Here is a 12,226-nt window from a genome sequence, read left to right on the forward strand (position 1 = left end):
CATATGACGCACGTAAACCAGCTCATTACATCCAAGTGGGGCGAAAAAATTTTACCGGCCTGGTCAGAAAACAATCACTTTCGGCCTCCATATGACGCACGTAAACCAGCTCATTACATCCAAGTGGGGCGAAAAAATTTTACCGGCCTGGTCAGAAAACAATCACTTTCGGCCTCCATATGACGCACGTAAACCAGCTCATTACATCCAAGTGGGGCGAAAAAATTTTACCGGCCTGGTCAGAAAACAATCACTTTCGGCCTCCATATGACGCACGTAAACCAGCTCATTACATCCAAGTGGGGCGAAAAAATTTTACCGGCCTGGTCAGAAAACAATCACTTTCGGCCTCCATATGACGCACGTAAACCAGCTCATTACATCCAAGTGGGGCGAAAAAATTTTACCGGCCTGGTCAGAAAACAATCACTTTCGGCCTCCATATGACGCACGTAAACCAGCTCATTACATCCAAGTGGGGCGAAAAAATTTTACCGGCCTGGTCAGAAAACAATCACTTTCGGCCTCCATATGACGCACGTAAACCAGCTCATTACATCCAAGTGGGGCGAAAAAATTTTACCGGCCTGGTCAGAAAACAATCACTTTCGGCCTCCATATGACGCACGTAAACCAGCTCATTACATCCAAGTGGGGCGAAAAAATTTTACCGGCCTGGTCAGAAAACAATCACTTTCGGCCTCCATATGACGCACGTAAACCAGCTCATTACATCCAAGTGGGGCGAAAAAATTTTACCGGCCTGGTCAGAAAACAATCACTTTCGGCCTCCATATGACGCACGTAAACCAGCTCATTACATCCAAGTGGGGCGAAAAAATTTTACCGGCCTGGTCAGAAAACAATCACTTTCGGCCTCCATATGACGCACGTAAACCAGCTCATTACATCCAAGTGGGGCGAAAAAATTTTACCGGCCTGGTCAGAAAACAATCACTTTCGGCCTCCATATGACGCACGTAAACCAGCTCATTACATCCAAGTGGGGCGAAAAAATTTTACCGGCCTGGTCAGAAAACAATCACTTTCGGCCTCCATATGACGCACGTAAACCAGCTCATTACATCCAAGTGGGGAAAAATTTTACCGGCCTGGTCAGAAAACAATCACTTTCGGCCTCCATATGACGCACGTAAACCACTCATTACATCCAAGTGGGGCGAATTATTTTTGTCATCAGCGAAAGGCTTCAACGACATTTTTCTTTGCTGCTCTATTGTGGCTAAATTATTTTTGTATAATGATAATTTGTGATTTTCCGGTGGTTTATTTATTGTTGGAAGCTGCTGTAAAAAGCTGCTTTTCGTTCGAAGTCTTTCACATAAAGTCTGAAAGACATGTCCGTTTACACATGTTCACACAACTTTTCCTGTCATTACTGCACAACCTCAGGTAGCATAATATCAAATTCGTTCACTGTTCCACGTTACATTGACTGACATCATTTCAAGGTGGTTAAATTTATTGGATTCTAACTGGCCACGAAACGTTGAAATATGCATTATAATATTGAATGAAAAAGACTAAGAAATTCTCAAAAAACCATAGATTTATTGATACTTAGAAAGACCGGTTTCGGTTTGTAACATTAAATGATATGAACAGAAGAATCCATCATTTGAAATAAATGATTGGACCTGTTTGTAAAGTAATAAAAGGGGCGATCCACCAGTTCCCTACGGGAACACTGTAAATTGTTGTTGCGTAGCATTTGATGGTAGAGCAAAGCCAAAGCAGTTGGGTTTTTTTTTATTATAACTAGATGTTTATTATTATTATTATTATAATTTTATGGCCTTCATTGGACCACTGTAGTCAGTATCTTCCACCTTTACTCCGCTCTCTCAGAGATGTTTATTGGAATTTGAAAGAAAATCATTTTTTTTAGGAGTCAGATTTATTTTATTTAAAAGAAGAAATTTCTGTGAGATTTAAATGTGAATTTTAACATATTTGGGTTTTATAAAATTAGTTATGCTACAACTATTCTAATACAGAACAATTAAGGAGGGTTATGAAATTTTGAGCATTAATCAATTTAAAAAAAATTGAAATTAACTTGTTGCTAATGATTTTTCAAAACGTTAGACAGAATTGTGTTTTTTTTTTTTTTATTTAAACAGTTATTTGACAGTTCAAAAAACATATTCATTTATAATTAATTTGGAATTTCTAAAATCAAAACAATATAGAAAATAATTGAATGTGGAACGATACCGTTTATACTTTGATGTCCATCCTAAGTTGCCATGGTCTGAATGGAGAACCAGGGGATGTCCATCCACGGGTCAGCTCGGTCTGTCTCAGGAGGTAGGCGATGAAAAAGTGTGAAATTTTACAGAAAGAAAAGTGGAAAGCTTTTCCACTAGCTGGTTGGAGGGGAGACTAGAATGCTAGCCCCACTTCTACCTCTCCTCGTAGCCCTTTTTAAATTTAATTGCTTTCCCTACATCCTGGAATAGCTTTTGCAAATTATCATTTCTCGCCTCGGGAACACCGTGTATTTCGATACATTCTCTACGCGAATATTGTTCCAAATCATCAAAATCACTACTGAGTTTAATCACTTTATGCTTCAATTCTACATTTTCGGAACGGAGACACTTGATAGTTTCATTCTGACTAGCGATAGTCTTCTGCAATTCTTTCAGGAGCTCATTATTACTAGCAAGATTAGCACTAATAGGAAGCAAGGAGTTTGAGATTTTTTCGTCCATTTGAACAATAACTCTTTCAAACAGTCCGAGATCAACACTTTGACTCGATCCAAAGTCAGCGGTTCAGTCACGAAAGCATCAGTATAATCAAATGAATCGACATTACTCACCGAAATATCACCTTCCGTCAATGAGCGATTAAGTCTCTTCATTTTAAGGCATTTACTACACGACCACGGCTTACCAGCGATATGTTGCAGTTCAACAGCGGTGAGATTTACACACTTAGCATGGTACATGACCTTACATTGACCACATTTGATTTTATCCTTCTCGGTCCTCGCAAGGACTACGGAGCAAATCCCGCATGCACTCATACCGTCTACAAGTGGAAGAAGTAGTTACAACGAAGAAATAGTCACTTTAACAAATTATATTTGAGTACGGAATTAGGTTAGATTTACTAGAACAACATTGAACGAGTGAAAGACGACAGGCACAAAATGAACCACCATATGAACCACCATATCACCACATATGATACAGTATCAACACAACTTGATTCACACCACCATAATTTGATACAAAACTTTCAAACTTGGACTGAAATCCACAAACCATGTGATATCTTCTTATGCTATCTTTTCCCTATTGTAGAACCCACCTGATATTAACCAATATCCCGCTTGTATTCCTAGCCTTGTTAGGTATACAGGACCCAGTGCCCAAAGAACACCACACTGGGGATACTCCTGGTGGCATGTACTGGCGTCCAGTTGACCCCGCTTCTCGTCCAACTCAAGTAGGACTTTGTCGATGCCCGGCTCAGTCAATGCCTCCTTCAGATATTCGGCCTTGTCGAACAGTAGCTTGTCTCCTGTGTCCACCTGCTTAGTGGGTCGCAAGTGGACAGTTGTGAAAGTCTTGCTATGGACAACTGCGCCTATAAAGTGAAACAGAATTCATAAATAAATTGAAGAAAAAATCTGGTGTGGTACACTCACACAACTTTCCTTGTTCATTGAACTGTAAGCCTCATTCTTAAACGAGAATAATTTAGGGGAATAACATAATGACGATTGGCGGCAACATATTTGCAACTACGATCAGACTACTGTATATGTGTATATATATAATTGTTTTCAGAGTACTTTTTCCTTTGTGTGAATCGTGAAATTCGATTATTTTTTTGAAGTCGTCAAAACAGCTCTTCTACAGATGAAATATCTCGACTATGTGTTCTTTTTATAAACTGCTCTACCTACCTACCTCATGCACGAGAAGGAGGTTACAAAGTGCATTTCACAAGAATGGGGTGGACCTCCAATTAGTTTCCCAGGAAAAAGACTCATGCCAGTTGATAGAGCTGATAAATAACTATACAGGGTATGAATTTGAAAAAAATCGGTCGAGTCATTTTTGAGAAAATCGTGATAGAAATTCAAAAGTGGAAAGCTTTTTCCACCAGCTGGCTGGAGGGGAGACTAGAATGCTAGCCCCACTTCTACCTCTCCTCAGCGTTTTTAGTCTGTCAGCCAAAACTGTCTGATCAGCTTTTAGTTTTTAAAGTTGAAAAAAATTTATTTCTCTTCTTAGGGAAGAAACTGATGTTTGAGGGTTTGTCAAACCTTCTGGTTCATGGCAGGTTATTACACCATTGTCAATCTCTGACAACCGAAACCGGTCTTTTAAGTATTAATAAATCTATGGTTTTTGACAATGTCTTAATCTTTTTCATTTAATATGAATGACACACAATATCAACTTCTCAACTACATAAAAAGTATTCATTATAAAGTGTATTTTGGTTACATTAGATGACGTAACTTCAAAGTGGTTGATTTTATTGGATTTAAGTGCAACTGGCCATTAAACCTTGAAAAACTACTATCTATTGTGAAGTATATATTAAAGATTACATGGAATATCATCTCACCTTCAAGAGACTCATCACTAGCACCAGATGACGTCACAGTTGTATCCGATGACGTCACTGAGGAAGAATCCACTGACGTCACAGCTGACATATACTCCGACGAAGTTTCCGATCCAACCTGCAGCGATCCGTTGGAAGGTGTACTGACGACGTCACTGTTATCAGTTGTGACGTCATTACTTCTAGTTGCAATGACATCACAGTTGTCAGTTGTGACGTCATGATTAGGAGCGACAACAACGCCTTCTAGCGGCAGAATGGGGAACACTTGTTTGTCGAGAAGATTCAGTTTGGTTTGGATGCGGTGTACGGCTATACTGCCTTTGCACAGGTTAGACTCGTTGATTATAAGGTGGTTGGTGGTGGAGGCAAACCTGTGCATCCAGCGTTGATACCTATAAAAAAAGAAAAAAATGTGAGCGAAATGAGGTCTAAGGTTCAAGTCAACGGTTTGGCATTTCTCTTAACGTAAATGTTTGAATGTTTATATGTTGCGCATTTACGGCGAAACGCGGTGATAGATTTTCATGAAATTTGACAGGTATGTTCCTTTTTTAATTGCGCGACGACGTATATACAAGGTTTTTGGAAATTTTGCATTTCAAGGATAACTGACCGAGCGAAGTGAGGTCTAAGATTCAAGTCGACGGTTTTGCATCTCTCTTAATATTTAAATGTTTATATGTTGCGCATTTACGGCGAAACGCGGTAATAGATTTTCAATTTTCATGAAATTTGACAAGTATGTTCCTTTTTAATTGCGCGTCGACGTATATACAAGGTTTTTGGAAATGTGATGGTGCCTTCCCTACAATTTTTCCATTCAACCTTCTTACAACACAATTAAATCGTGTGTAAAGGTATTGGGCAATATATTTCTGAACAATTACTGCAACATGAAGAATAATAATCAGTTGCCCCAGCAAGCAAAGTCGCGAAAATTGAGAACATTGAATTCTAGAATAAAATAACGATAAGTATAAGCTATGTGCATGTGAATTGCACTTGAATGCTATGTGCATGAGAACAAATAAAGTCCAGTTACCCTATCAAATAATTACTTCTTTAATAAAACCTTAATTAAATTAATTAAGAGAGAGGGTAAACCTAACAATCAATATAAGTTAAAAATCCATTCAAACTGTTCTTCAATAAATCAACCAAACATTAATAGATGTTCCTGCCCTGTTATTAATAGGAAATCAAACCTCAAATATCTTGGTATATGGATCGATGAGTGTCTCAAATCCATGTTAACTTCCTATGTAAGAGACTAAAATACCTATCTTATAAATTTTATAAATTGAAAAATGTGCTATCTTTCTCAGAATGCAAACAGGTATATACGGCACTAGTAGAATCCCTAATGCGATATGGTTTAATAGTTTGGGGTGGGACTTTCGATACCCATATTAAAAACCTTTTTCTAATACAAAAATTCATCATAAAGACAATTTTAAAGAAACCTAGAACTTATGATAGTAAGATTTTGTTCAGTGAATTTGATGTTAAAACTATACGACAGTTATATCTTAGTTGCATAACAAATTACAGTTTTAAATACGAGCATAATTTCCCTCTAGCCGATGATATAAATTATAATCTTAGACCTAATACAATAAGAAAATATGAAATATATAACACCAACTCAGCTCTTCTTAGAAGGCAACTTTACTACTGACATTAGCAGTAAATTCATAAATATACTAGAAAGTGAATTTCCACTTAATAATTTCCGAAATAATAAACACAGAAAAAGAGCCATAGAGGCATGGCTAAACTTGAATTATTTCCAATCGTTGACTTTTATACAATAATCAACTTCATATTATAAATTATATTTTCGAACACTTCATACGCTAGATTCAAGTTTATATATTACATCCCTGATTAAGCTGATTTACGACTCACACTGGCGCACAAGGAATCTTCCTTTTGCCGGTGTTTTTACCTCACCTACTGTACTTATGCATGTGATCATAAATTGAATCTTCATTTTAAAACTATTGTTTGTACTGTAAAGGATATCATTTCGTTATTATATCTAATTAAATAAATAATGTATGTATCTTGGTTTAAGTGCAGTAGCATATACTTATATTTATTTTTTGTAAAGCTTTTTTGTATTTTGTTTTTGGCAAAATAAATTAATTCATTCATTCAAAAATTAAACTAAACCTTATTTAAATTCTTAAAAATGATTTTGAACAGTAATAAGTTATTAAAGAGAGCTAGAACCTAGCTGATGGCAGTAAGTTAGTCCACCAAACATGGCGGCCATCTTGTTTGTATGCTCAGGTCCGGTATTTAGGAGGTCCTGTGTGCGCCTGGCCTAACATAGAAGAAAGATTTGTTTGAAGCCTTTTGCTGTGATGACACAACAATGTATGACGACTTCTGTATCATGCACGTTCATCATGCATGTCCTGTCGTTAGTGGCCACCCTAATACTGTTCATAAAAAAATAAAATTACTTGGGATGTTTGACGATTTCAGGCGGTGAAAAGTGAACAACTAGGAATGCCACATCCTCCGGACACGATGCTGCAGTCTGATGAGCGGTGAATAGTCTCTCGTTCTCAAGCGGCTCCAAAAACCTCTCATCTGGGCATTCCACAACTGGAACGTTTAAAAAAAAACAAGTTCTCAAACTCTAAAATTTTAGTTATGATTGAATACCAAACAAACCAGAGGTTTATTCAAAAAAAAAGGATTCTCTGATTGGTTCTTGTGGCATTTGATCATGATTAAAAGCTAACAGATACTTGTGCAACTGGGTGTTAGTGTAGAGGGTGATTAAAAAAGAATACCACAACTTTGAAAATCTGTATTTAATCAAGGAAACATGGGCTGTGAATCAAAATTAGTTAGAAGAAGAGCTGTTCTGAATAGTGAGTTGTGCTTTTTCTGGCTCTAAATTTTGTCAAATTACGCAAATATGTTCCAATTAATGGTGATTTGAGTGTGATATTTTTGTTTTTTTATTCTGTTTTTAACCATCAAAATTTAAAATTCTTAGTTTTCGTTGTTTTTTCAGTAAAAATGGACTAAATTTTAGAAAAGTGAAACCATAAACCTATCTCGGACTTTTAAAATTTTATCTAAATTTGGGAGAGAAATAGTACAAGGAGTATTCTTAGTTTTTCTCTCACAATCAGTGCTACTTTGTAAAAATTATAAATAAATAAATAAAATGAAGAGTATTAAATTAAGTTTTTCCCCACTAGAAAACAAGTTTACAAATGTTCAATGTGACCTCTTCCAGACACTCGAGTGATATCAATACGATACTCGAACTCGTTGCACACCCTCAGTAGCATATCGGGCGTAACAGTTTGTATAGCTGCTATTTCTCCCTTGAGCTCCTCAATGTTAGCTGGTAGAGGTGGTCGATACACCTTATCTTTAACGTACCCCCATAGAAAAAAATCTCAGGGGTTGAGGTTAGGGCTTCTTGGAGGCCAGTGATGAAGTGCTCTGTCTCGAGCTGCTTAGCAGCCGATCCATTGCCTTGGATAGTTTTCATTCAAATAGGAACGGACAGATGAGTGCCAATGGGCCTAAATATGGGACTAAAAAAACTTCAGAGCTTCCTCAAATCGATGACAGATAGTGCTTTACTCTCCGTTTATTATTTGCAGAGTTATCAATTTTCAAAGTTGTGGTATTCTTTCTGAATCACGGTCTATTATGAGAATTTGTATTATTTTCCTGTTATGGATTTCTTGCATGTAATTTGATTTTATTGATGTTTTGACAAAATAAACAAAATAAAACTGATTTGATTGATTGATTGATTGATATTTCAAATATTGTAAATAGGCCTACATTTACTCACCAAAAAATTGAAACCAAAAACAGTTGTAGCTTTCTATAAATTGTGTTAAGTTTATGGTTCAAAATGTTCTAGTTTGATTCAAAATTCGCCAATTTTTCTGAGCTTTGAAGAGCATAATTGTTATTTTAAAAGTGAAAGTGACATAACCTAGATTTCGATTCGGACAGTACGCTATAGTATAGATGGGAAATAGGACAGTTTTGAGCATGAACCTGTTGTTTCTTTCCCTGTCCATGGTAAGTATTTGTGTAGAATGTGATAAATAAATTAAACATCATGTTTTTGGACTCAGAGGACCTTGAAACGTATAAAAAACTTGGAATTAGGGTACCTTAATTTATTTTGGAAAGCAATACTTTCCTTACCTATGGTAATAGGGCAAGGAAAGTAATAAAAACAGCTCCTAACTCATTAGGTAAAGTAATCTCATTCCAGCTATTATAATTTTATAAATTTACAATATTTATTTATCATTTACAATCAACTTAAGGACAAAAGAAACAGACTACAGTCCAAAACTTCTTTTCATCCCAATTTCATAAAATAAATTGTCCAAATAAAGGTAATACAGTAATATTAATAACATAATTAGTATTATAAAAACATTTACTCACCAATAAAAACCGCCCCCGACTCATTAGGTGAGGTAACTTCATCGGACCGTACCACAGTTCCATTTTCGAGAGTGATGTCCTCACCCGCCTTGAGGCGCCCCAAAAGGGGCCCCGGGGGAACCCCTTTTTCGACGCATTTTTCCAAAATGAGCGCCCCGGGCCGGTCGTGCAGACGGCATATGTATGCCATCGAAACTGTTCCCACTGCAGGATCCAACCGACGTCTTTTGGGCTCTGTATCTTCATCAAAAATAAAATTAATTAATTAATTAAAAAATAATAATTAGATAAATTATAGTTCTGTGAAAGCCATGTAAATACTGACATAATTGTCGACTGAGTCATTGTCAATATTGTAGAACCGTTCCATAATTGAATAAAAACACACATTTGTTGTCAAATTCTACACAGTTTAATTCGGTTCACGACCAAGGTTTCGTGACCAAACCGGTCACATTTTCAAGTTGACTGTCAACTTGTCAACAGACACGAAACCATGGTCGTGAACCGAATAAAACTGTATAGAATTTGACAACATATGTGTGTTTTTATTCAATTATGGAACATAATTGAACACAATTCATAATTCATTGAATTATAAGGTTGGGCAGGGAGGTATGGACGATTTGAAATAACAGTTACACACTTATTTTTAAACGAAACTCAAAATTTATCTCTTAGTGTGTACCTTGGATGTTGCCATTATAAACATTAAAGAGGAAAAAATTAAAACATTGATTTTGTACGAAAAATAACATCTGTTTCCATACAATCCAGTAGACGTTGTGAGAAGATGTCCATACTCCTCTGAAGCATTGCACATGGTACCGTTCGAATTTATTGTGTTATTGTTCCACTCAGTGCTTCAAGGGTTCGTGGTTTGTTTATGTGTACACGTGCTTTTAGGTAGCCCCATAAAACTAATTATTAGCCATTATTTTTTTCGAGAAAACGGTCGAACTGTCACTGTCAATACAGATCGTTACCTACCGACGCTGCGTGAATTGTTTCTGCCAAATTGAGGAGATGACGTATCAACTAGGGATGGGTATCGAAAGACAAAATATCGATGTTTTGAACATCGATGTTTTTTTCTCCTAAACATCGATAAGTGAAAAACATCGAACAGTAAACATCGATGTTTTAAACATCGACGTGTTGCCGTACATTTTACGGAAGATTATTATATCCTTAGAGTAACTCAGATAGTGAAATCAATTTTCTTTTTCATGTACATGTAAAAGAAAGGGACAGAGCTTTCAAAAAGTAGTTGACAATAAAGGAATATTATTGATTGGCAGCAATGAAACTGAAAGTTAATAAATTGTTTGTAGTTGTAGGTAATCAGACTCTACGTTATCAACGGAGATTGATATTTAATCGAATATAAAAAAGAAAATCCAAAAATCTAAAATATTGTTTTATAGATTTGAATATTGTTTAGTATAAGAGAAATTAAGACGGTATTATTCTTTTAACCAAATCTCGAAATACTTAAAAATACAAAAAACAACTCCTAAAGTGACTACAATTTTATCTGGAGCTATTGTTTCAATATTTTAACTGTTACTAACTGGAATTACAACAATTTTAGACTTGGTATTCAAGTAACAGTCTTTCAAATAATTGAAGTCAGGTTGTGACTAGAAAGATACATCAACTCTATTATAGTTCACAAGATTTGTCATCTTCATAGTTGAGTCAGAAACCTCTCGGGATATCCTCGAAGATTCTGTCTTGGGATTTCATCCTTAGCTAAATTTTAGCAATCTTTGTTACTCATAATCGTATTCATTCAATACCTGATAGTTTTATTTGGGAAATGAGAATGAATAGAGGTGTTTTTTATGGCTATCTACACTCCATACTAAACGAGGACCTCTATTCCAGAGCTAGATTAATAATTGGTACTAAACGTATGTTGAGGAAAGCACTTGTAATAAGAAAAACTCTTTCTTCCTAAGAAACAAAAATCCGACCTCTTATTCAATTATAAATAGGTATCTAACCTTGACAAGGGCCACAGTTATGTAAATCTTCAAGAGTATCCAACAGTCTCACATAAAAATACAGAGAGCCTGATTGAAAAATTCCTTTTTGGTGTGAAAAACATCGAATGACCGATGTCTAGGTAAAACCATCGATAAGTGAAAAACATCGAACAGTAAACATCGATGTTTGATGTTGAAACATCGATGTTTCTAAACATCGATTTATCGATACCCATCCCTAGTATCAACGTCAATACTGTATGGTTTCAAGAAGATGGGGCGACATGCCATAAATCGAGAGCAGCTATGGAATATCTAAGGCAGACCTTCCCTGGACGCCTCATTTCGTTGCGTGTAGATGTAGAGTGGCCTTCTCGGTCACCGGACCTGTTACTTGTGACTATTTTCTATGGGGCTACCTAAAAACACGTGTATACATAAACCACGAACCGTTGAAGCCCTGAGTGAAACAATAACACAATAAATTCGAGCGGTACCACGTGCAATGCTTCAGAGGAGTATGGACAACTTCTCACTACGTCTACAGGAGTGTATGGACAAAAATGAACAGTATTAAACAGATTTTATTTTTCGTACATTATCAATGTTTTAATTTTTCCTCTTTAATTTTAATAACACGAGTTATTAACAAAAAGTTATTAACTTGACTGAATCGTCAAAAATTTCTCTTGACAAAAGTTAATAACTCATGTTTCTAACAGAAAATTCCTTGTTATTAACAAGATCTTGTTATCAATATAATTGTCTTCCATATGATTTCATTTAACGAGACTATTCATAATTATGATATAACAGCCGGAATAAAAAGCAAAAAATCTGGTGTGGCGCACTGACACAACTTTCCATGCCATTATGAAAATTGATCACCTGACGCTAGTGTTCATGCGCATCTCATGTCTACTATTCAAAGATTTATCTGAGCCAGCTGGTGTCAGGACAATAACGCTGGATACACACGAGATCTGCTATCTCTTCATAGTGAATGATTTAATAGAATCAACAGTTGCCAACAGTTTGCAATTGAATAATCACATTTTCTAGGATTTCGAGCTTATTCTCAATTGTAGGTGAAAATGTTACTGAACATTAATATTGTAGATATTTTCATGCTCAATCTTTTCCACTTGAAATTGTGCCTGACCTTTTTA

At 36.0% G+C, this 12,226-nt stretch overlaps 1 protein-coding gene across 1 annotated transcript in view; it reads right to left on the reverse strand.

Annotated features, from left to right (window-relative positions):
• LOC111057914 (ribonuclease Z, mitochondrial-like) overlaps positions 1-12,226 on the reverse strand; it is a 44,690-nt gene that overhangs the window by 21,054 nt on the left and 11,410 nt on the right. Inside the window, exons 5-8 of the mRNA XM_039435170.1 lie at positions 9,067-9,306; positions 7,089-7,233; positions 4,615-5,009; positions 3,343-3,621 (exon numbers count right to left, since the gene is read on the reverse strand). Of these exons, the coding sequence (XP_039291104.1) occupies positions 3,343-3,621; positions 4,615-5,009; positions 7,089-7,233; positions 9,067-9,306 (1,059 nt within the window). The remainder of the gene's footprint in view (positions 1-3,342; positions 3,622-4,614; positions 5,010-7,088; positions 7,234-9,066; positions 9,307-12,226) is intronic.

Source organism: Nilaparvata lugens, chromosome 8 (genome assembly GCF_014356525.2).
Source record: "Nilaparvata lugens isolate BPH chromosome 8, ASM1435652v1, whole genome shotgun sequence".
Classification (NCBI taxonomy): domain Eukaryota; kingdom Metazoa; phylum Arthropoda; class Insecta; order Hemiptera; family Delphacidae; genus Nilaparvata; species Nilaparvata lugens.